General features: G+C 37.0%; 1 protein-coding gene and 1 long non-coding RNA gene across 4 annotated transcripts in view; one reads left to right on the top strand and one right to left on the bottom strand.

Annotated features, from left to right (window-relative positions):
* plppr1 (phospholipid phosphatase related 1) overlaps nt 1-27038 on the bottom strand; it is a 55005-nt gene that overhangs the window by 15399 nt on the left and 12568 nt on the right. For all 3 annotated transcript variants that reach the window (XM_041970766.1, XM_041970768.1, XM_041970767.1), the window contains 2 exons: nt 16928-17037; nt 5365-5553 (listed from right to left, as the gene is read on the bottom strand). In XM_041970766.1, the coding sequence (XP_041826700.1) occupies nt 5365-5553; nt 16928-16987 (249 nt within the window). In that variant the 5' untranslated portion in view covers nt 16988-17037. The remainder of the gene's footprint in view (nt 1-5364; nt 5554-16927; nt 17038-27038) is intronic.
* On the top strand, nt 24186-25222 carry LOC121630473. The gene is made up of 3 exons (XR_006008535.1): nt 24186-24206; nt 24332-24372; nt 25066-25222. It is a non-coding gene; the product is annotated as an uncharacterized LOC121630473 (long non-coding RNA).

Raw genomic sequence — 27038 nt, 5'->3', positions numbered from 1 at the left:
AAATTATTTTACTTACTTATTCTTACTCTATCCTCACCAAACATCCAATCTAGTTGTACATTGTCTAGTAATAGGTGCTTTTATGGACGTGTAGTTATTCAAATCATGCACTAATGTCCACTCACATCATCACAGATGCTTGCTTTTTTAAATCGTGTGCAAGTTATCCCTTTTCTTTACTTTTTTCTTTTATGTGTTTACATGATGTGGCCCAAGGTGAATGGTGAACAAACATAAAAGCCAATGAGCAAATAATTTTCACTTATTTTCCCAGCTGACCTTGAGAAACTGCAACAGGCCCTCAAGCGGTTAACTAATCTGTTCTGAACATCAACACTGCCTTTGCCAGATCTGCATTTTGTAAGAACACCAAGCTATCTATCATCATCTCAACTCTGAGACTTTGACCCATTCACGGCTGAAAAAGTTTGCAGACGATTGTGTGAATACGACCCATCTAACCTCCACTGGTCTGGTCATGTGGAACACTCCACTTAAATTACTGCCTCTGTGCTAATTGGCCAGCATCTCAGCCCTGTCGCCATTAATTCTGATTGTCTGCTCCTCTGTTTTATGAGGCATGTGGAGACTGAGCAATATATATATATATATATATATATATATATATATATATACATGTGTGTGTGTGTCGTGTCAAGTTCAGCTTAGGCACCTGACATAGCACTCTCAAAGGACACAATTAAAAAAGTTTGGGGGAAACATACAGATGACTAAAGATACTTTGTAATACAAAGGATATATAACATTATGCCGATGAGGAGAAATAGAAAAAGGTTAAAAAAAGAAGAAAAGAAAAACAGCTGACAGCATTCTGTGTGAGGAAGGCAGAATTGAATGGGAAGTAGGAAGGATTTATCTTGTTACAATTTAATGAATTTTATGTCGACATAGAAAACACAACTGAAACTTTGGAGACTAAAAAACTATTGCACTGTCACATGAGCAACCCTCTTGTTTCTTTACATATTGCCAGGAAATTGGAGAGAGGTGCATTGCTTCTCTGTAATGAGCTTGAGCAGTTATCACTGCAGTATCACTACTGATTTTGAGTCCAGTTCTTGGGTGTTTTGGCATAACTTAGCGTTGCCTAAATAGTGCCTTGCTTGGAGACCATTTCTAATGAGGCATAGTAAACAATAGATGGATCTAATGCATCTCGGACGTCTTTGCTGTTTTTTTTTCATATTGCTTCAGAAACTCTAGTTTTTTTTAAGCTTTCAACATTTCCTTAAAAAAATTCAAAACATACTTTCACACTATGCTGAAAAAAAAAAGTTCTCACCTAATAATTCTTTAGGAATAATCCAAGTTATAATTTTCTGCCTGTCAAATTGTGAGTTTTGGATTTTTTTTTATGTAAATCGAGGTAAAGAAATGGAAACTTATGATGCATCTTTGTGATAGGCTACTACATAATACCTGCCATTAAACTTTTCAGATAATAGCTAAAAAAAGTTAGCTATTAAAAACAAGTATCTTTATTTTGTTGCGGTGAAAGTCAGTATAGAAAAAACTGCACACATATGTACTTTCACCAGCTGTAAAAACCCCAGTTTATTATTTTTTTCATATGACACTACTATAGGTGTAGCAGTGCAGTTTGCTAACTCAGCACATTTCTACAGGTAGTAGAACTGACAAAAATTCTGGTCTTATGAAAGATTAACATAGCCTACTTATTAAATACCTGAACATAAACAAATCAAACGTCCGAGAAGTGAACAGTGTGTCTAGGAATCAGACAGCTTTAACAACCACATTCGTGATTAAGTGCCTCTTGAAACTAATGGAGCTCAATAAAGAGTATGTCTGTTTAGAAAGAAAATAGGGCCAGTTCACTGCTGTCAGTTCTTCCATTCACGTTGGAGTTCAAATAGTTTATTCCATTTTCAAATTAATAACTTAAAAGATTAATAACTAGAGGTTGTATTAATATTTGAATAATACTATTAAAATAAGGCTATTTTAATAACTCCATTTGTGAGCATGGTGCCCAATGTTCCAACCTTATCTTTTCAATGTCCCAGGCTCAATATAAAACGCAGGTCGGGTCATTCTGGCATGGATGTAGCTCCGGTACAGGACCCACACATTCAGTGCAGCCATGTCCAGAACGTTATAAAACACTACAACAGGCCGTGTTCTCTCTGCAGCCTGAGATGAAAACTGTCAAGGATGTCTACTCCTAACTTGGTCCTATTGTAGTAACAGACGCTGATCATTTCTCCCCAATCTGAGTTTTCCTCTTCATTTGTTAGATTATAGAAAATCTTATTCTGCATTCGTTCTTCTGCTTCTGTTATTTTTTTTATGTTCTCGGCGGCATTAGTTTCTCTGTCTGTTTGATAGCAACATAACTCAAAAATTTATGGATGGATTTTGATCAACTTTCAGAAATGGAATAAATGAGCAAGTGATTATATTTTGGGGGTGACCCGGATCACCGCCTGGATCCAGGAATTTTTTTTAAGGAATCCTTACTATTGGGAAATAGGGATAATTTTGCCATTGCAACTTCTGACTAAACAGATAATGCCAAGAATCACTGGCAAAAAGAAAATACAAGATGACATTATGGTAAACATTGTTTGACCCGGATTGTGTTGATTTATTATGAATCTGGTGAGCCGCTCATGGGATCGCCTCTCGTTTAGGCTTCACAGATACATGGAGGTATAAAAGCTACTAACCTTTAATTCAAGATTAGATTTAAACAACAAAGAACAAATAGCACACAGTCTAATATGTTGCGTTTCTAATTTCACATTTAAAATTAAACATGTATTATACTGTTTAAATGTTTACAGAACACAATTAGTTAGTTAGTTAGTTAGTTAGTTAGTTAGTTCATTTATTTCAAGCATGTAATAATCATACATTAATTGACAGACAAATAATAATAAAAATATATATTAAAAAAATAGAAAAAAGCAACCACAACTGAAACTACATATTCTATTTACAGATCTGAAAAGGAGTAGAAGAAAGCAAAAACTTATATTATCCCATCCCCTTCCTAATAAATCAATTAAGTTTAAACACTTAGCTTCCTATCGATATAATAACAATAATAATAATAATAATAATAATAATAATAGCATTATTATTCTTAAAATTGTTATAACTAACACACATGAATGAAGATAACAACAAAGTACATTAATAACAAAAATAAATAAATCAATAAATAAACAGTAAACACCCAGTGATAACCAAACACTCTCTTCATTTCTCTACCTTGTAAAAATAATTGCTTAATACTTTTTTTATAAACTGGTTTATATTTGGACATTTCCTGAATTTAACCCCACAAAGTGAAATACAAAAGTTTTCCTTGTGTGCATCTGAGGTGTTCTAAAATTACATTCACCCCTTAACTTATAACCCCCTTCCCTTCCAGTGAATAATTTTATTTATGTTTTCTGGTAGCAGATTAGTTTTAGCTTTAAATGGGATTTGTGTTGTCTGAAATTCCACAATGTCTCTGAATTTTATGAGTCTTGTTTATAAGAATAATACGTTTGTATGATCCCTATACCCTGTCCATTAATAGGACTTCCTGAAAAAAGCATTAAACATCTGCAGCTCATTCAAAACACTGCTGCTAGAGTTTTAACCAGAACTTTAACCAAGAGATCTGAACACATCAACCAGTTTTGAAATCTTTACACTGGCTTCCAGTCAGTCACAGAATAGATTTTAAAACCCTTCTGATTGTTTACAAATCCCAGAACGGTTTAGGCCCAGAATACATCTGTGATATGTTCAGAGAATATAAACCTAGCAGAGCTCTTAGATCCAAAGACTCTGGTCAACTAGTCCAAACCAGAGTCCAGACTAAACATGGAGAAGCAGCATTTAGCTGTTCTGCTGCAAACAAGTGGAACAAACTGCCAGTGGAGAATAAACTTTCACCAAATGTAGACATTTTTAAATCCAGGTTAAAAACATTTCTTTTCTCATGTGCTTATGCATGAAATCTGCACGTTAACTTTTAATTTATCTTGCTTTTAATCATTTTAATGTAATTTATGATTTTATTGTGACTCTTGCTATTGTTGCTCCCTTTTACTATTTCTTAATATATGTAATGCTTTTGTTTTATGTAAAAAACTTTGAATTGTCCTGTACATGAAATGTGCTATACTAATAAACTGCCTTGCCTTGCCCCTGAATGATCCGTATTGCTTTCTTTTGCAAAATGAGTAGTGGATGTAATTTTAAGCGTGTACAAAACTGAATAGGATTGCTAATCCAATAAATCGGTGCTGTTGGAAAACCGACATTTTTAACATTTGCATTGCAATGTCATACACAACCTGCAGCTACTTAAAATCAGCTGTCAGCCATACTGTACTGTGGGATTGACTTGTGAATTTTTTGTAGGTTTTCTTTCTTTTTTTTTCTTTTTTTTTCTTTTTTTTTAATTATATTTTTTTAGCTATTTCTTTTTTTCAAATGTGGCCCTTTTTGAATGAGAAATAATTGCACCATCACACAAACAAATGCAAATCTTCCTTATGATTGCGGACATGTAAATACATGCTGTGGGTTTAACTCTGGGCTGACTCAGAGGGATTTATCTGCTGCACTGGGTAAAGTTAGCTAGCATGGAGCAAAACTGACACCTGGTGGTCATATGTGGTAACTGCCACATAAGACTTTCAGATCAGCTGTGTACATGTACACAACCATTCTCCTGCATCTGCATACGTGTATGATTTGTAATTTTGTAGGAGGTAAACAATACTGTGACTGAATCTGATCCTGTTAAGGTGTATCTAAAATATATGTTAAAATTAAATGAGGTCTGTCGACCCGTTAAACACGAAAGGTTTAAAGTGGCTGCTGATTAAGAAAAAACAATACACAATAAACAGTTTAAAATCATCATAAGAAATATCCTCAATTGATCATTTACATGAAAATAATTACTTTCTGTAAAATAAGTTACAACTTAATGTTTGGATATGTAAATTAGATGCCATCTATCAAAAATGAGCTCATTTTTATACAGTCTTAGAAACTAAACCTAAATGCTCCCCAAAGTAAAAAAAAAAAACTCTTTTAACAGATAAAAAAAAAAAAAACTTTTACTTTATTCAAGTTTTTATATCAGTTGGCATTAAAAATATGCTGATTCCATTTACCTATTTAAGTACTTGCTAATTTGCAGAAAAGTCAACCCAAAATTAAAAAATAGCTTCTGATGAAGGATGCCAAATAAATGCAAGCACGCTACATCTGATGAATTCTTTTGACATATGAAAAAAAATAATCACATGCAAGTAATCCTCAGACAACACACTGCTGTGAAAAGCACGTGAAATGGATTTTACTTACTACAAGTGTGGGAGCAGCAGCCACCACGCAGTAGAGGATGAGGGGCGGGATGAAGCTGGACTCCTCGGCGCCAGGGTACGGCTTCATCAGCTCAGCATCATTACAGAAGAAGCCCTGCACATGCACGCTGAACAAGTCTGTACATTCCATGTAGTAAGCCAGCAGCACTGTGCCGGACATGATGACGAGCTGGAAGAAAAACATGCCAGATGGAGGAAGAGAGAGGAGTTGTTAGATGAGCATCCACTACACAGAAGACCTGTCCCAATTCAAAAAGTCAACTTCTTTAACAGTTGTTCTGTGGTTGATTTCTGAACATCGCTCCGCTTCTCTCGCAGCAGAAATGATTTCGTAAAAAAAAAAAAAGAGAAAAAAAACATAAACCCTCTAAAATGGCATCTCTCTCCCTCTTGCTCTTCTTTTCTTCATCTCATGCTAACTCTGATCGTGTACTTCCACCCCACCACCACCACCACCACTGGCACCACCATCACTTACCACCTCCCTTCCTCCCTCACCCCCTCATCCTTTTATCCCACTAACATCATCTTTTGTCTCTGGCCTCCTTTCGCTGTTTTTTCTAGACTGAGCTGCAGGCAGTTTTCACATATATAAATATATATTTTTTATATATAGCATCTTCCGTCACTGATAATGAACCCACGCTGAAATAGAAGATGCATCACATTGCGTAGCAAAGCTTTTAATGAGGTTTCTGAAAATCAGCTGCATTTGTGTCACTCACCCACTAATGCCTTACTACTGCCACCACTCGAGGAAGCCTGTTCGGAGTGACATCAAACGGAAGAGACGAGACAGTTTTTTATATCTTAAAGCTACAATAGAACAGGAACAGGAAGGAAAAGGGTGCCTTAGTTATAGCGTAGTTATAGCATCATCAGTGATTATGCTAAACTAGCTTTTACACCAGTACAATACATTGTCTCTGTCTTGTTTATAGATAACAGTACCAATTATTTATTCGCTCTCATTTTGTTCACTTAAAACCTCCCAAATCTTTTAACCTGCAAACATTTCCATATAAGTTATTGGTGGGATTGTATGTGGCTCTTGAAACAAATCAAACCATTAATTTGTAATACCCATGTCCAACACCAGGTGTCAATATGTCACTTTGATAATTTGTCAGGCAATAAGAGACAATTTACCACTTTAATTATTGATGTTTTTTCTGACATTTTAGAACAAGTATTTCAGAAAATATGTCAAATAAATGTTTTAAACAGCTTGTACATCCTAATTATTAATATCACTCCTTCTCACTCGTTCTCTTAGCTGTATACCTGTTTTGCCTTCTACAAAGCTACCCAAAAGGCTCATAATACCCAAAACACAGGTGTAAAACAAAAGAGGAGGGACTGATCTTTTAGTAAATCAGAAGATATAAGCCAAGTTAAGTTATTGTTTCAAAGCAGAATCTGATATGTGGTAGCTTTGATAATGACAATAACCAACCATAACATTAAAACACTGCCTCCCTTCATTTCTTTGCCAGAGGAGATCTGACTTATTTGTGTGCAGATACAGAAAGTCTGGGGGTGGCACTGGGATGCTGAGTCAGAAAGGATGCTGGTCGAGGATTGTTCTGGCACAGCCAGCAGATACTTGTTCAAACTGGGAACGTGGATGCGGGGTCATCCCTTTAGGCTCTTTGTTCTGCTCCTTGAGCTAATTCTGAGCCTGTTTTTTTTTTTTTTTTTTACTTTGTCATCTCCAACAGTGTGTCGGTGGGTGATGAGTCTCACAGTAACATCCATGTTGCATTAGAGTGCAATGAGCAACGTTGTTCACTCCTGCTGCCAATGGTATTAATGTTTAAGCCAATCTGTACAGCAGCAGCACAGCCCTTTGTAGTTTCTAGGCTACAACATACCTTCACATAATTCTAACTACAATTTGCAGCAGAAAAGGTCACGTGGAAAGATATTAACATACAGACAGAACAAGTTAATATTGTATACTTTTAATCAAAGTATCAGATAATATGTAATTTTATCTGCAAGAGAATATGCTTGTGAACCATACTGCCCAATATGGCCAGTGTGGGTTCAGGCAGTGAGGGCAAGTAAACAACTGTGTTGACAGAGAAAAGGAGAGCATTGTTGGCACATGTAGTCCTGTTAACAGATGGCCACATGAAGATGTCCACATGTATCTCCTTGTGTGTTCATGTGTCTTTGGTGTGCTTTGCTTAACCAGTTTGCCATGCATGCTCTGGTCTAGTTAGCATTTTTTTTGTTTGATTTGCTCTATCTTGTTACAAGGACTGCATGCTGTGCAAAACACTTTTACACTAATCATATGCATTTAAATTGACAACTTCAAGGAACTAGAAAACCCTAGCCATATCAATAATGCCCGTATCCATGGTAACGATAACAGAATCCACATGCTTCTTGATATTAAAGCCAGCAGCCAAAAGTCTGACACATGTCATGGTTGTTCTTTTTATTGTTCCAAAAACAAGCCCCAGCAACATAATCAGCTGTAAAATTAATCATATGTTTCCTCTGGAAATAACTAAATGCCCTGCATGTGGAAACACCACGTAATACCCTGTAAGATCACATAACGATGTCAGATTAATGGGGAAATGTATTTTAAAAAGTAAAGTCAAAATAACTGTGGTGATGTGCTGTTTAGTACATTTGATGAATTTTACACTAATTTCCTTTTAATCTCAATAAAGTACAAATTCTGTGTACTTCATCCTGTGTACACTGTAAACAATAGAACGCCATAAACAACCAGTGAGCCACTATCACGGCAAGAGTCATCAGGCTGTTTCAAATAAACAAAACAGGCAATCGACAGAAACAATTGCAGCTTTTTCAGTTTGATCTGACTCCTTCCTCTTCTTGTCAGTAGTCTGTCGTAGAGCTTGTTTGGTTGTGAGTCAGCCCTGTAATTACCTTTTGATTAAGAAGCTGAAGCGTGCCAAGTCTATTGTAAAGAAACTAGCGGCGAATTATAATCCCTGATGGATGCTGCCTGTTTCTGGGAGTTTTTCATGAAGTGGATTTTCTGTGAGAGTTCATACACCTGGGCAAATGTTCTTTTCTCAGCATAAAGCATAACTTGTGGTTCCATTATATTCACTGCTCAGCCACCGTCACGCTGCATTAGCTGTGTGAAGGGCAGACTGACAAGGCTGCCTGTCGTAAAATGATTGTACAGTTACTGCAGAATGCCATTATTCTTAGACACCGGAGAGCACAATTCACCTTTTTCACACCAGCGTGGTAGAGCATTTCTGGTGTAGCATACACTGACAAGGATGAAATCCAAGTTAAAGCCAGCATAGAAAGTATTTAAAGGATTTGAGCTACTACATGCCATCAAAACTATTTAGTGGGCCAAGCCAATGACATGACTACTAGACTAGGGGGATTAAATTGCTTTGTTTGTTTAAAATAGGTGTTTGATCCATAAAATTTCATTTAAACTGCAAAGCAAGTCATATCATTTGTGTAAAAAGGATACTGACACATGTCCTGGGTCTGCTTTGCAACCTCCTCCCATTGGAATACATTAGAAACCCCTCCCCTGCAGGATGCCTTCCAACCAGATGCCCAAACCTTCTCAGTAGGACTCTATTTACTGTGGAGGAGTGGCAACTCTACTTTGAGCCTTACCTGGTGAGCAAACCCCTCGCCCTATCTCTAAGGGTGAACACAGACCACAAAAAGGAAGCTGATTTTCATCATTTCTTTTTCTACTCTCTTTCGTTCAGTCAGTACTCAATGGTTGCTGCAGTGCTGGCTGCAAACTTATTTGTATATTATTCTGACAACTACAGGTGAAAGCACAGGTACTCGCAGAGAATTATCTCTTTTCTTCAAGCTCACTGTTTGTTTTACAGCCCATAAATTTACTGTTTTAATTCCATTCTACTTCATTATTTATATGTAATTAATCAATACACAGTCAATTTAAACTTAACCTCACTACAAAGCAACAATAACAAAACTTTATCACCTAAATTTGCATTTTTTTCTTCTCTTTTATTTCCTTTGACTTTCATATCTTTTGTATCGTCAGAGCCATCACTCACCCCCTCCTTCGCAAAGCGAAAACAACCAGGAAGATGTTATATAAACCCAACACAGAGCCCTAGATTTTCAATTCACTGTCATCTTGTGTTAGTAGACTGGAGAAAAAAGACTGACAGAAATAGACATCTAACCCTCGCCTGCCAAGCTATAAACCGGGATATTACACCTATGTTGTCAAACTTGTCTTGAAGTGACATTGAATTCAGCTACTCTGACTTTTTCTCCTGACATACACATTAACAAACCTCACCTTCTGAAACTGAGCCTTAAAAAAGGGTAAACATTTTCTTTCATATACCACACCCATTGTCTTATTCTTTTTGAGTATTTCAATCAGCGTTTATAAAAGGAGGTCAAAATGACTGATGTTTTTCAAAAAGCAATCTGTTCATTAAATATTCCTCCATCAGACATCGAGCCACTAACATATGCATAACAGGAGGAAATTTTTCCACTAAAAGATGAAAAATACATGAAACAAATTAAATGCTTTGGTCTCAAGGTGTTTTCACACCTGATTCCAAATCTGAAAATGGTGAAGACTTCCAAAACAAAAAATATATAAAAAAAAATATATACTAAAAGGATTCTCCTCAGGGATGACCTAAACCTCTAATAGCCATGTTTACATGGAAATAAGCATTTAGGTTAAAAGCTTGATTGGATTAAAAAAGCTATATGGAAACCTACTAATTGGAAGAATCTGATCTGATTACACTCGTCTGGATTCATAGGTGATGCCGACTGTTCTGATTGCTTTGCTTTAAAACACATATTCTGAAATTATGATAGAAATCCTTATTGCACATGCCTGTTAAATTAGCCATATGTCAAGGTAACAGAATCCCACAGTTTTATGTAACGGCTTGTTTTGCAGTGCAGATACTTTTGTTATCCTCTTGTTTTACTTAATAAAGTTTATTTAAAAAAAAAACATTATATTAGCCGTTTTGTAACGAATAAACAGTGGCTGCAGCAAGAGCTGGTCTGTATGTGATACAAATACATGACATGAGTTTTTAAAAGAATTTAAAACTTGTTTAGGGAGAAAATTTAAATGGGTAAGAATGTTAAAATGATTTTTTCCACTCAAACATGTGATGCATGTAAACACACATGATCAGAAACATGGCTGTAGCTGTCAGAGGAGAAACATAAAAAAGAATAAGTTCCTGTAGAAATGATTTCTATTTTATTTATTTATTTATTTAAATGGAAGCCTTAAGAGTTATTTCAAAGTGAAAGAGGATGCTGAGCAAAATTAAACATTTTAATACTTTCACTCATGGTAAAATGGTGAGTTTTCTTTCTAAATTGTTAATTTATTTTTTACTTCATTTAATTATTTAATTATTTAGGTAAAATAATTGTAGATTCTTTCTTTTTAGTCCAGTTGGCTCTTTTTTATTAATATGATTATTATTAATAAATGCCTGTTGCTTTGTACTGTTAGATAACCGTATCCAGGGAATATCCTTTTTCATCTCAGTCATCCTGTTGCTTTCAAGCCCCTCTTCCTCATCCTAATCTTAAATTTATATCCTTTTATCTCACAGTCTTATTTTACAATTAAAATTACTGTAAGATTGACTGTGATGGCAAACAAATCCTAATGTTGATGTTGAATAGCAGATGAAAGAAAAGCAACAAGTTGCACGTCTAAATAAACAAAATCTCCATGAATAAGCATCCTCCCTGTCACACAGCCTCTGGCACTGAACCGTACGTCCCAATCAGGGAGCTCTCTTTCCATCATGTGACAGCAGAGTCTTCCTGCCTTGCTCTGCTCGTGACAGTCAGGGTGAGTAAGAGGAGGAAGGGGGAAAAGATGAAGGTAAAAAAATACATCTAAGAAAGAAATGAGCAGGAAAAGGAGCAAGGAGATAAGATGATACAGAGGAGGACAGATAGAAAAAAGGAGGAAGAGCTCCTGTGGCTCAGAGGAAAAAAGAAAGGATGGATGGAGGAAGCAGGTTAGGCGGAGAAAGGAGGGGAAGCAGAGGAATGAGGCTACAAGGATATGACAGAGATGTCAAATATAAAAAAAACAGGGACAGACAGCATCAGACTGGGAGATGGTTCGATGCCTTTGAAAAACTGTGAAGAAAAGGGATTTAGTGAAAGCAGCATGATGTGCATTGAAGAAAGCTTGCTACTCGGAGGCTATTAGTGTCTCTCGTTGGAAAAAGATTCAGCCCATTCTGTGCTGTAATGTGACTAAATTTAAATGTTATCCTCTTGAATATTAGGATTGAGATGAAAAATCTTAATAAAACTCTGCTGTAACAACATAAAATATGCTTTCATAGAAATGATAGACAGATATTGTAGATTAATAAACACTTGAAATGCCCCTATAGATGCAAATTCAACATTAAAGTCTGTTTACTATTTGTTGGAGTGTAGGACCAATCAGTTCACTGATCAGTGCTTTGAGCAAAGCCCGCCCATTCACAAATCAGTCCCCTCCATCCAGGAACTAGCCTTATCATTTTCATTTATAATTATTTAACAAATATTTTATACTGCTACTTAATTATCATAATTAGAGACAGTTCCTGTGTATAATTTTTTTGGCATTGATAAAACTTACCTCTTGAGACACTTTTAAGTTATTAAGTTTTTGATATATTAATAGCTTTGGACAATGGACAGAAGAAAGTAGTTCATAAAGAAAAAAATGTGTCCGGTGTCATGCTGAACCACTTCCAACAGCCTGGATTATTTCAGGAGTGACGAAACCACTGCAGCAACCACAGCCGCATGCATTCCTCCTCCTCTTCTGCCTCCGGAGCCATCGTCTGCAGCTGGAAGTCTGACTCTGGATCATCCTTACAAAGTGTAGTAAGTCACATTTACATTTTGATTGACAGTATTTTTAGCAGAGGTCCTGCCCCAAGTGGAGGAGTTCGCGCATCTCGGGGTCTTGTTCATAAGTGAGGGAAGGATGGAGCGGGAGATCAACAGGCGGATCAGCGCAGCGTCTGCAGTGATGTGGACTCTGCATCTGTCTGTCGTGGTGAAGAAGGAGCTGAGCCAAAAGGCAAAGCTCTCGATTTACCGGTCGATCTATGTTCCTACCCTCACCTATGGTCATGAGCTGTGGGTAGTGACCGAAAGAACAAGATCGCGAATGAAATGAGTTTTCTCCGCAGGGTGGCCGGGCTCTCCCTTAGAGATAGGGTAAGAAGCTCGTGATCCGGAAGGGGCTCAGAGTAGAGTCGAAAGGAGCCAGATGAGGTGGCTCGGGCATCTGGTCAGGATGCCTCTTGGAAGCCTTCCTGGTGAGGTGTTCCGGGCACATCCCACCAGAAAGAAGCCCCGGGGAAGACTCAGGACAAGCTGGATGGACTACATCTCGCGGCAGTCCTGGGAACTACTTGGGATCCCCCTAAATGAGCTGGTGAATGTGGCCAGAGAGAGGGCAGTCTGGGTTTCCCTACTTAGGCAGCTGCCCCCGCGACCCGACTCCGGATAAGCGGCAGAAGATGGATGGATGGATGGATGGATGGATGAATGGATGGATGGATGGATGGATGGATGGATGGATGGATGGATGGATGGAGTATTTTCAGTATGTTAGGTTTTTGTCCGCTGTGGATGTTTCCTTGATGTTTGCAGTAGGACCAAAATACATTCAGGATATTCTGGTACGTTATGAAACATCCATGTTCCTCAGGTCATCGCTTTCTGCTCCCAGTGTTCAAACTAAAGAGGCAATGTTCGGATTTTATCCTCCTTACATGTGGAACAGCCTGGTCCTGTCAGGTTCCTGCGCAGGGTTTTGCCAGGGGATATGGCTGGTTCTTGGGCCTGCGAGGCACCAGGGAGCTCCAATCAGGGGTTTCCTTTGCTCTGGGCTAGATGGATACGCAGTTCTTCTGCTTTGGCTCTCCTGGGAGTCCACAGATTCCTCTGTACTCTGTGGGCCTGCTGGACTCTTGGGTCTTGGGCCCTTCCCTGCCTTCCTCTGATATTCGTGAGCACACGGTTCCTCCCTGTCTCATGGTTACACACTCTCACGTTAATGCACACCGAGCTGCTCCTGTCTCCATCTGCTTTCGGCTTGTTACTACTGCTGTTTGTGTGCTTGTACATCTCTCTGCAGGTACTTCTGATGATTGTTTGTTGCACTTTTTGATGGAGACTGTATGATGCTTTCTGTTTGCTTCATGTCTACATGTCACAGCTAGATGTCGAGTAGTGCCAATTTTTTTCTTTCTCTTATTGACTTTCTTCATATATTCCTTTTTCTAGCATTGACATAGTTCATATTGTTATTGCAATTACTGTTGTGGTTACGGCAGCCTAGTGTATTTTCCGTTCCACCTTTTATTTCTGTTCTTTTGTCTCTTTACCCCTCTCCTGTTTACCCTTCTGTTTTACTACTTTTTTTCCCTTTGTTTCTCTTCTCAGGTTCAGCATTAATATATCACTTAATGGCAAGGCAAATAAATTTGAATAGAAATAATGATGAAAGGCAGCAATATAATTGAGATGCCTACCTTGGTAAAGCAAATCTGTCCGGCACAATTACGCACACAGACCACTGTTCTACATGTCATGATGCTGGACGGCGTGAAAAAGAAAAAAAATGTTCTGATTAAAAAAAAAATTTCTTTTATCTTATCTTATCTTTATCTTATTTTATCTTATTCTATTTAAACTATCTTTATTCATTTAATTTCTTTTATTTCTTTTTAAAGTTGGTTTTAAATCTACTTTTAAATTCTCCCTCTACAACCACCCAGCTGTAACGCTTTTAAAGTTATACGTAAAGCACCTGAATTGTCTTTAACATGAAATGTGCCATACAAATAAGCCTGCCTTGCCTTTCAAAAAATAATTAAACAGGATATGTTTGGTTGAGTACGAGTAGCTTTTCTCAAAAAGAAATGTATGCAAAGTACTTTAACAAGTTAGTCATTGACCGTTCCACCGCGGATCCTCTGAGATGCAGGAGTTTGTTGAGCAGCAAGAGGATAACGAAAGCATCTGTGTTGTTCTGCATGAAATGTGATCCACGGGTCTAAACGTATCTCTCATAATATCGTTTATGTACTTTGATTAACTGAGCGTGGCCTCAGTCTGGCTATTATGAAGTCTGATTGATTGTTGAGCTCATATTCTATCCTGCCCTGATTTACTGTCAGATATTAAGAGATATTAAGAAGGTTGGTGTTACCTGACTATTATCGAGGGGTTTTAGAACACATTTTTTAAATAAATTTGTTTGTTTTTTTTTGTTTTTTTTTTTATATTATTAACTATAGAAACACCAATGGTGTTACAGATCAGTTTGAAACATATTAGGACAGTATTAAGACATTAATATGTCTATTAATGAAGAGTGCGGACGAAAACATTTAACATGTTGTAACATGTAACATGTTGTAAACTCTCAATCAGAAAACAGCTGGAGCTGTGAGTTAAAGTATTTAAAATGACACTTTAACTTTTGGTCTGTTCATTTTGAACCAGGGATCTACTGATTGGAATTGAAATGCAAATAAATGCCTTTTTCCAGACATAACTAAGTTTACAATATCATTGCCTGTGTCTATTATTTGATTCAGATGTCTGCTAAATTACAATGAAATTAAAAAAAAAGTTGCTTTTTGGGGCAAATATTGTTATGCAATAAAAACACAGTCATTATTAAATAACTCCTTCCCAATTCTTCTTATTCAGCTTCAGCAAGGACACCTGAAAGCTGTAAATGAACAGGTGGTCTAAACTTTGTTTACTGGCAATGTTTATCCCTCCTCTTGGGTTAGGGTTGGCATCAACCTGTTTTTAGGTTTTAAATTAGTAAAAGAACCACATAAATATGTCTATTGCACCAAGGCTTTTTGACTTTGTCAAGAATGTGTATTTAAATAAAATAAAGTTTGTTTTTTTTTTCTTTTTCTCTAAATAATAAAACCTTCTTGTTGACATTATAACATTTGTGTTGTTAGGGTCAATTTTGACTCAGTTAGTAATAATTAGAGCCAAAACTGAAATCATGAGAGCACTGTCTTTCAACACATTGACAGCCTGCTCCTCTGCCACTTATTTGAGCTTTAGAAGATAATCTTTTTGCCTTGGTTTCCTGTAAACCTGAATAAAAACAAAACAAACAAAGCATGTCCAGCGTGGGTGACTTGCAGAGTGCATGTCTCTAATTTGTAGTATGCAAAAATTAGAAAAACATTTTCAATTGGCCAAGTTCTGGATAAAATTTTAGCTGAAAATAAGCAAAAAAGTGATACTGATGAGTGGCTTTCTGAGGAGGAAGACAATGTGGAGTTTCATCCAGAAGACACATCTGATAAGGAAGTTACTGTTAGAGAAGTTGCTACCCCTGAAAGACTGAAATCCAAAGATGGTAAAATCTGTTGGAGGTCAGTACCTCATGATGCAGGTCAACTGTCATCAAAATGACCCCTGGAATCACAAGTATGTTGTGACAATAGTCAGCGATATCAAGACATGTTTCAAGCTATTTATGCCAATGTCAGTAAAATGAGACATCCTGGCTTTAAGAAACTGAAAAAAAAAAGTGCTGAAAAAAAAAGAAAAACACTTTTTTGCATTTTTCTTAAAGTATATGTATATGGGTCAAAACTGACCTGTAACACCATCTATGTTTTATAGTTAATAATATCAAAAAGAAAAAATAAATTGAACAAACTTATTTAAGAAACGTGTTCTAGTACCCCTCAGTAATAGCCAGGTTTATTTTACCATCTTTTTTTATTGAAACTGAGGGGCATACTGACCAAAAACTGAAGCCCACACCAAAAAGACACATTAAGACACGGGTCGAAACTGACCCATTAACATGAAAGCACAGAAAACTAACACAAGAGGAAGGCTAGAGGATGTGGGTGGCTCACGTCACAAATGTCAGCCAGGAAGAAAGCATGTCTTGTTTTGTTTTGGTTTTTTTAAACAAATGAAGAAACAAATCAGTTTAATTCCAATCAAAAGTGTTTCCTCATTCAAGGATGTGCGTGCGTGTGTGTGTGTGTGTGTGTGTGTGTGTGTGTGGAGAAGAATGCAAACTGTCCTGAGACATCTCTCTGATTAAGAAATTTCAGCTGAAACCTTAATTAAATATGAAGAAGCTGCTGAGCTTACAGACACACTGCAACACGTTCTGTTCTGGTTAGCTGTGTATAATTTACCAGAGGAGGTCATTTGCTGATAGTTAAATGATCTCAAACACACATTTCAGTCTGTATTCCTGTGGGGACTTTAAACTGATATTAAACATTCCCCAGCGACTTACCTTCATCCTCAACACTGAAAGCCTAACCCCATAAAAGTGAGTCATCTGAACCCACTGGGAGCTTCATTTCACTGCCACAGCGACAGGAAGTCCTCATGGGTTGATGTGAAGTCACTTTAAACTTCATTCCTTTTTCACGAGCAAGTTTCCAAACTTTGAACTGGTACAAAACAATCTTACACAAATGATGCTTACACACAGAGCTCCTCACCTCCACAAAGATAAAACATGGGATGATGGAATAGCTGCGCAAGGTGTTGTTGGACGCCATCTTGTCGCCTGTCAGGAGTTTTGTGCTCTCAGGGTTCACAGCAGCTCACTCTGCAACAACACAGAAACATCAAGTGTCAGCTCTCCATAACAGATCATGAACCCAAGATTTATCTGCAACAGTAACTCTTTATCATGAGGACTACTATTAATGAAAAACCACTTACATCTACAAGCTGTAGCATGTCTTTTATGGAGAACAGTTATTTTTTCTCACTCACAAAAACAGTGAATTTGGAAAGCTGATGTTAACTTAGGGGCCATTCATTGTCAAGCAACCAAAACTTTCTCCTTTTCTGTCACAACATGAAGACTTATAACACAGTGAGATGGAAAAGTTAATAAAGGACAACTGACTGTTAAAGAAAATCACTAAATGCAACATTATAATCAGCCACAAGTATACTAAAAATATGATGAAAACATAATTCAATGGTAAACAATTTGTAGATATGTTATTTGTGGGAGCTGTTCTACTATTAGTTTGTGTTTGGGCTGATGATCAAATGCCCAATCCAAGTATGTGAAAACACATACTTCCTTGGCATGACTTCACTGTACAAACAACACATGGACTAAAAGGGATGTTTTCACACACGTCCAATAATAAACTGAACTTGCTGTATTCTGTGCAGATTTTCTATGTTAAATCAAACAGTTGTGTAGTAATTCCCTGTCAAGGTGTTCTCACTTGGTTTGATGTTTAATGGCTCACAGGGAAAAAATCCAAGAATTGCCCTGTAATAAAAGTTTCCACTTGCTCTTTTGGGAGAACACAAAAAAAAAAAAAAATTGCCATTTTGGGTCCAAGTGTATTAAAAAAAACATTCAGTCTTTTACTTCACTGCATCCCATCTCTTCTCTGAGCTCTCTCCAGCCAGTAGAAGTCAGCCCTACATTGACTCTTAGCTTTTCTCTTACTCTGTCAGTTTCTTATATTCTTTCCGTTCTAAAAAGTCTTTTTTTTTTGCTCAATCAACCATGGTGCAGATCTAAAAAGATCAGTGTGTTAGTAGTGTGTGATGTGGTGCAAGAAAGCAAAATGTAACTGTCATGTGATGTTCTGGGGTTGAACACAAAGTTGTGAAGTGTGGTTTTCTCAGCTCTGGAATGCTGCAGGGCAATGACAGCCACAGGAATATGCATAATGAATGCCAATGTGCCATCAAAACGAGTCAGAAACAGAATTTTAAGTTGGAAACTTATGTAGTAATGCTTTAAGAATAGTAACGACTGTGTTAACAAGAGATTTTAACTAACACCAGAAAAATCCTAGACTAACATATCTTTAAATGTACATAAAACTAAACTTAATCACAATTTTTATGACTAGAAATCACGGCATAATCATTTTTTTCTAAATTCCCTTTAGCTCTATAACAGCATTTTGAATAACAGATGCGCATCCAAGAGGTGCTTTACAGTTTCAGTGGGTGTAGATTTCAGTAGGTGTTTAAAATAAGCCATAATTGTCAATATCTGAGGCAGTAATTTTCAATTCATTGGCATTAATCAAAGCTGTGACATCCCTGCTGATATTAAATAGTTATAAAAGTGTTATGGGGCTGTAAATGTCTTTAATTCCTCATTTAAAAAATAAAGTTTCCATTTCTGCTGAAGTCATAAAGTCAGTATGTGGGAGCAGTGTAGGGAGAGGTTTCGTTGAGCCAAGATAAAATGAAAATCTATAGCATGTGAATTTCCAGAAATACGTTTCTTTATTTCTTTATTATTTTTTATATCATTTTTGTTTTACCAGGTGAAACTTGTTACCGAACAATGGTTGCTGATTTTATCCACTGGAGGGATGGCTGAGTCATGTTCAATACTAAAATAAAAACTGATTACATGAAAAAAAAAAACTTCTCCTGTTTACTTTGAGCTAAGCAGAGCAGTTCAAACTTTAAAGTTTCCACCATGTAACTTTCTGACCTTAAAACTCTGCGTTCTTGTCCTGTTTGGTGGCACGTTTATCACACACATTTCTGGAGCCGAAACCTCACATAACTTTTGCTTTCAGGGTGCCAGGTGACACTTTCCCTTGTCATAGCAAGCAAGCTAGCAAGCGGATAGCAACACAGTTTTGAAGGCACATTAAGGCTGGTTTAGCAAAGAAATGCAGGTGGACAGTATCAGAGGAAGAAAGAGAACAGGACAGAGCAAGAGATAAGGCAGGAGTGAAGATTGGACTGACTTTACTACTGTACAGAGCTTGCAGCACACGTTGGATGCAGGATGGATGCTGCATTAATTGTCATTAGGGGGCACATCACTTCGAAAATCTTCCACAGTTCTGTAGTGCTTCTTTAAGACTTACTAAGCACAGGACAAGGGTGGCAGAAGCAACCAGAAATTCACAGGGTTTAAAGGTAATAGCAGTGAGGGCAAAGACAAAATAGTAAGAACTTTAAAACTGCTCATGAAAAACAATAATTCTGACAAAAAGGTTATATTTTTCATAAGAGGGTACAGTTTAAAAGAGATGACAGAACGACCGACCTGACACCATTTTAATGGTGTTGTCATAATATGCCAATATCTGCAATAAAAATTTCATAAAAGCTTTATGAAAAAAATGCTTTTAAAAAGCCTGCACACTGAACTTAAATAACAATTAGGTTTATCGTATGATAATATGAATCATTTGCATGAGACGCAAGAGATTAAAAAGTTTTGAAAAGTCACAAGAAGGACTTTCTGTGTTTATATATATATATATATATATATATATATATATATATATATATAACTGACTGAAGCTATCCATAATTATGACAACAATGACAAACAACCACCAATAATAAAATCCAAATAAAGTTATTTTAAAAATCTACTAACACACCAAAGAAGTGAAGAAAAACATAAATTCTAACAAATAAAAAGCAGGAAAACAGGAAATAAAGAAAGAAAAAATATAAAAAAAATAACATGTATACACCTTGTGCTACCTCAGGAACAGGGTGTGTGTGAGTGGGGAGAGAATGCCTCTGTCAGAGTAGGTGAGTGTGAACAAGTATGTTAATGTCTGTAATCTATGTTTAGTGTTGAGAGAGGGAGGATCTATGAGAACGCAAACTTTAAAAATATATCAAATACAAATATAATCAGGGAGCAAATGACAATATAGAACTGAAATAATAAAAAAATAAAAAAAAAGAAGAGACCAATAATGGATTGTCAACATTTTGACTTAGTTCAGAAAATCTTAACTGGGATTAGTAGATGTTTTTCTGCATCTTGTTGTAAATTGTGTGTTCAAGGCCTAATCCCTAGAATATCTTTCTGAGGGGCTTCCCTGATCATGTCACTTAAAGGTAAGTGATTGGATAAGCTTGAAAGCTCATTAGCCTGGTTGAGAGCAAGTCCAACTACACCCCATCTGTATGTTCCCCATGTACTATGTGATTACAACTAACTTCTATAACATGACATTAGACGCTGATGATGACCTTTGACACTGACAGTTTTAGTCATTTCAGCTGTTTACAAGGGCTGCAAAAATGATGTTTTATCATCACTGCAATGCACAATGCTAACAAACAAAAAAATGAAAGGCTTTAAGAACTTCACCTCATTGTCAGGGGCTCAAACATTAGCATAAATGCAATTATTTCCTAAACATTGTCTAGAATCCTCTGCAGCCACAAACAACAATCTTTACTGCAGCTGTCACCAGTTGTTCTTTAGAGGATCTGTCTGCCTTTAGTTTTCTTCTCAGCAAAGAAATTGCAGCTCATTTAGGAAGAGATCAAACGACTAAAGCTGTCACTGCAGAATAGTCCGCTTCTTTAACTTAAAAAAAAAAAAAACTCCAAGATTGCTTTGTCATCCAAACAGCTTCACTGAAGATGGTAAATCTCTATTCACTTCAAAATTCCTCAAGCTTATTCTGTCTTCTTTTACATCCCCAACAAGCACCAGTGATACCACTGCAGAGAAAAGCTTCAAAGTAAACTGCTCAACTTCCTTTGCACACTTAAAAAAGAACATTGGATCAGCGCTGAAGCTGCAAAGTCATCACACACCTGCAACTTGAATGTTTTCAGTTATAAGTTAAAATAATAAACTTCATCAGTTTTTTTTTTTTTTTTTCATGTTGATAACTTAAGTATGGTACTAGAAGGTAATGCACTGGCCAAACTATCATCCAGAATAAAACATTACATCTGCTAACTGTAAACCTCATGCTAAATTTGACTAGTCTCCAGCTCGCTTCCTAATTTAAAATCAAGCACTTCCATGCCCTTCTGTCATCAGACATGGTCAGCCAATGATGCTGGCAGGTCTAATCAGTCCTTAAGTGCCTGTCTCATCTCATTTAACTCTCCACCCAAGCTGCTCAAGTTGACATGAGACCGCAACAATCTGACACTCAGTTCCACAGCTCTTTTGGCACTTCACTTGATTTCCAGAAAAACAAATATCGGTTATGAAACACTGACAGTTACAAATCACTGAAGCACTGCGAATGTGTGTCTTCGGGCAACGCAAGTGCCATTTTTGTATACTTGCAGTTTATCTTTGTCTTCCCCTTATAGGAAGATCAGCGCAGACCTAAACTCAGTGTCACTATTGAGCTGGAGGAAACTCACTCTCCCGTTCAAAGACACTTCAGCTGAGTAGATAGCGGTAGCTGAGGTTGAACTGAAGTTTTCCAGTTTATGGATGGTTTCACTGTTCTCTCTGCAAGCATTCCCCCTGAAAGATTTGCAATCCTGAAAGACTTGCAAGTCTCCCTGTCAAAAAAAGGAAAAAAAAAAAATCCATAAAAACACTACTGCTAGAATCTATGCAATCCATTTCAGTTAACAAGTATAATGAGTTTCCACTGACTAAGTGATTTGTTAAATCAGTGTTCAGAAAAGAAACCAGCTACAGAGAGGAAATCAGATGGTCATTTTTGTTTTGTGGTTTAAAAAAGTAACCAGAATTAAATGACCATGCTGATCACATTCATCACATTTATGCTTTACATCTGATATTCCAAGATACAGTGTGTTTAACAGTTCTCGTTAAAAAAAAAAAAAAAAAAAAAAACTATTAGAATTTTCCATAATTTCTGCATCTCACTATATATAAACCCAGTCAGAAAACATACTGTCAACTGTGAGTGTTTATCTGTGATCCAATGAAAACCCGGTCATATTCAACACTGAGCAGCAATACACTATCAGTCAAGTTTGGACACATATATCCATTAGTTTTAATGGGAAAGTGTGTCCAGAATGTTTTTGGAACTATCTAAATTTGCTTTAAAAGAGTGGTGTCTTAGAAATGAATGACTTCACAGGACAAGAAAAACACCTCAAAAAGTTGGAGTCACTAGATGGGAGATATTTTTTTCCTTTCCAAGTAAAGCCTTTGTAAATAAGTCTGGTCAAACAACTGTACAAAGTACATAGAAAGTGTTGTTCACATCATATATAAATAGAGCACTTTGTATGAACTAAGAACAAGATCAACTTCAACAAGTTACACCCTCATGCCATACTTTTGACTTTGGTAAATTAATATAAAAAGTAAATTTTCATGTTCAACTTTTCTAATGGGGTTCCAATTAAAACCTAATTTAAACTAAATCTAGTGATATGAACTTATATTTTTTATTGAAATTACACAAATACAAAGAAATTCTTTTCAATGACCTCCCTAGCCAACTTCATTGTTTACAGAAGATGAGAACAACTTAAAAGTTTGATGCAAGCAATGGATTTAAAACAAAATGGGGAGAGGTCAAAGAAAGATAATTTTATTTGTAAATGCCCTTGTAATACTATTGCAGAAGATCCTGTGATGACAAGATACGCTGGTAACAGGTGAGGGTGTCAGCATTGGGTATAAAAGGAATCTACCAAAGGCTTATTTTTATCATACAAACAGGTAAGAGTTCTATAATAGTTAACAAAGGAAGCCATATCTGAGCTCTGTTCAGAAAATATGACAAGTTCTGGTGCAAGGTGCAAAAACCAGGATCAGTGATCATACTGGGGTCCAACAGTTTTCATGGCATGGGTGATTTGCATATGTGTGGGCGTGACATTAATGCAGCCTTATGAGTGTGAAATGGAATTACGAAGAGGCATATGCAAAAATTAAGACATTTCTCATGAGTTAAAAACAGGTCAGATTCAGACCTCATTCCGTACAGCTTACAACAGTCTGGTTCAAAGAGTGTTTGTGTTTGACCTGCCTGCAGTCCACATGGAAAATTAATGTCAAATATGAAAAGGAGATTCTCACAACAGCAAGCATGCACAAGTGATCAACTGAAATGTTGTATACAAGAAAAATGGACAAAAAATCCTCCTGCAATACTTCCAAAAGGTATTTGCAGCTCCAGACTGATTAAATAAGAAGTGATATTTTAACAGATAGATTTAATAAGATTATATGATAAGATAAATTTAAGGGGTTCTGAAAAAACATCAAGAGATATAGACATGGATCAGTCTGTTTTAGGTGTAAACTGTCAGCAGTTAAAATACATTTTCTTTTGAGTATTCAGTATTTTTCTTACATTTTCTTAGTGTATATATATATATATATATATATATATATATATACAGTGGTGTAGTCTACGTGATACGCAGGTATACGCCGTATACCCACTAGAAAAGGTCAAAAATTTCCGTATAACCACTAAAAAGAGGCTTAAAGATGCGTATCAACATGTTTTGTGACATAACTTTCACTTTCCTGGTCATAAATTAGCCATGAAGCCGGCCCGTTTAGACCATGAGGAATTCCGTCAAAAGTGACTTTGAGCCGCCGCAGAGAGAAAGCAGCTTGGCCGTCTGTCCTGATCCTGACCTGCGTTCCTTAACAGCTGGTGGCTGGTTGCTAGACAACTGTGAATTAAAGAATGGCGGATGAGAGGAAGAAAAAGATGCAGCAGCAGCAGAAAAAGAAGAGGAAAGAGATTTTTTGGGCGGTATGAGTAGTTAATGGAGAGGGAACGCAGAGAAAAAACATGAAAAGAAAACAAAGTCAAATCACACTGTTTCCGTGTGTCAGTGAGCATGTTGCTACTGGTGCTATTTCCACTGTCGATTCGGGGGACACTACAGTTATACACTTACGGGCGGGGAGAAGAGCCCGACGCTGTCGTCCAACCTGGGCCGCGTTTCAGAAAGCAGGATTAGTGAAAACTCAGAGTTGGTCAACCCAGAGTTGCGCTTTAAACTCAGTTTGTTTAACCAGCTTTTTGAAACGGGGCCCCGGTGAGTGGAATTCATGTGGTAAACAGCAGGTGATTGGCATATTAAATTATTTAAAACTAGCTAACTAAAGTGGTGGTTTCATACTGCTGTTCTTTCTGTGTGTGTGTGTGTATGTGTGCCTGTAGAAGAGACTTCGACCTGGCCGGTCTTGTGGAGTGAGAGTCAGGTAGGGGAATTTAAAAACAGGCATCTTTGGTTAGAGTGGAGAAACGGAAAGTTAGGTAAATGTTGGAAATTTAAAGCTGGTAGAAACTATTTAAATGTACAAAGTTAAAGCTATATTAGCATGTTATTATGGTTAAATAAAAATGAAGACATCTTAAATGTCCATTAATAAGAACACCTTGTACACCATTAAATAAATAACTTATGTGTGTTATGTGTGGTTGTCTCATTATTCAAACTAATCCAAGAGTGAAATGTTTGCCTCTATATTTTTTCATGAATTTTTATTTATTGAAAATGGATTTGTCTTGTTCTGTCAGTGGCTGTTCAGTATTTAATTAAAGTGCAGCTGTTAATCAGTTCACATCAAACTTCATTTATAAAGCGTTTTTCTTGCCAAAGGAAACACAAAGTGCTTTATATGATGAAAAAAATGTATGCATATTAAAGTAAAACAAGCCTTCACACACTATATGACAGCAATTTAAAAACACACCCATCATTGTCTCTCTCACAGTCACACAGACATTCACATATATGCACAAACAGAGCCGTCCCCCCTCCTCATATAATACACAAACAGGAACTCCACAGTTTCTGTTTCTTAGTACAAACATCTGGCTTGACGCCGCTGTGAGGAAACAATATCTTGGGGATCCGATCACACCAAGAGCCAGCCCACCCATTTCCACAGAGGCCAGCACAGCAACCAGCCAGATCAGGGCAGGCCAGAGTCCACATCACAGCTGTAGGACTGCAGTGCAGAACCCCCAGCCACTGGGACAAGGGTGATCACCACGGCAACAACCCCAGTCCAAGCAGGCAAAGCTCCTGGTGCGAAGGATCCCCATAAGGAACGGAATAGCTGTTATTCATCTTGTGTTGTTTACATTTAGATGACACATAACCAGTCTATCATGATCTCAGTTATGTGTGGATGCAAACTTTAATAATTACTGTGGTGCTCATTAGCAAAGTATACATGTATGAGCAGTTGCTGCTTTGGGAAGGGTGCTGGGGGACAGATGTTACACCAGGACATGATGTATGAGGGTGGGGGGGATCAGAGTATACCCACTAGAATAAACTAGACTACACCACTGTATATATATATATATACAGTGGTGTAGTCTAGTTTATATACATATATATATATATATATATATGAAAGTCAGACTTTGCTTTTCAACCATGCTTCAACAGAATTATTTAAAAAACATAAACTCATGAAACAGGCCTGGACAAAAATGATGGCACCCTTAACTTAATATTTTGTCGCACAACCTTTTGAGACAATCGCTGCAATCAAACGATTCCTGTAACTGTCAATGGGACTTCTGCACCTTTCAGCAGGTATTTTGCCTACTCCTCATAAGCAAACTGCTCCAGTTGTCTCAGGTTTGAAGGGTGCCTTTTCCAGACGGCTGTTTCAGCTTCTTCCAAAGATGCTCAATAGGATTTAGGTCAGGGCTCATAGAAGGCCACTTTAGAATAGTCTAATGTTTTCCTCTTAGCCATTCTTGGGTGTTTTTAGCTGTGTTTTGGGTCATTGTCCTGTTGCAAGACTCATGACCTGCGACTGAGACCAAGCTGTCTGACACTGGCCAGCACATTTCTCTCTAGTCTTGATAGTCTTGAGATTTCATTGTACCTGCACAGATTCAAGACACCCTGTGCCAGATGCAGCAAAGCAGCCCCAGAACATAACAGAGCCTCCTCCATGTTTCACAGTAGGGACAGTGTTCTTTTCTTCACATGCTTCATTTTCTTAAATTTCTGAATATGTGCAACTGTAGTCACAGGAATATCAAGCTGCTTGGAGATGGTCTTATAGCCTTTACCTTTAACATGCTTGTCTATAATTTTCTTTCTAATCTCCTGAGAAAACTCTTTCCTTTGCTTCCTCTGGTCCATGTTGAGTATATATATCTGTTTGTGTGTATATATATATATATATATATATATATATATATATATATATATATATATATATATATATAAATATAACTTCCATTAAAATTGAATCCAAGGCATCAAATCAACCTTTAAACTCATTTGATGCAAAAGATAAAACATTAAGTCAGGCTTCAATCATCCAGCCATCAGCATCTATGAGATGCTTCTCTATTTGCCTAAAACTGGAAACTGATATAGACGACAAAATTAATTTTTATTTTACAGTAGGCCAACATTACGTTATGTCAGTAGTTTTAATGGGCATTGGGTCTGTGCTAGGTGCAACCTAGGACTTGGCCATGAAACTATTTTAAACTTACACAGAAATTAAATTTATAATTATCAAAGCCACAAGAATTTTTCATTGAGCTATCATCTTCCATATGAATAGATACACTGATACATTTCACGATCATTTGCAAAACAAGGCGCTTTTTTTTTTTGTTACACTGTTGTAAAGCATTGCTGTTGTATAGCGTCAAGCCCTTTAAGCAACTGTCTCTTAAGAAAGCCCCTAAGCAGAAAGTACAGAATCGTCAGGCTGCTATTTCTTGTTGCAAGCAGAGAAAATGACTAGCTTGCGATATTGCAGGTGTGCTCCACATATTGGTAGAGCCAGTTTTACTAAGTAGAAAATGTAATGGACTAAACTGCAGTCTTTTCAGTGCTCTCTTCAACTTGTTCACCTAACAAGGTTAAGGGTAGGGCTGG

Source organism: Melanotaenia boesemani, chromosome 19 (assembly GCF_017639745.1).
Source record: "Melanotaenia boesemani isolate fMelBoe1 chromosome 19, fMelBoe1.pri, whole genome shotgun sequence".
In the NCBI taxonomy this organism is placed as follows: Eukaryota; Metazoa; Chordata; class Actinopteri; order Atheriniformes; family Melanotaeniidae; genus Melanotaenia; species Melanotaenia boesemani.
This window is presented reverse-complemented; position numbering and strand designations above follow the sequence as displayed.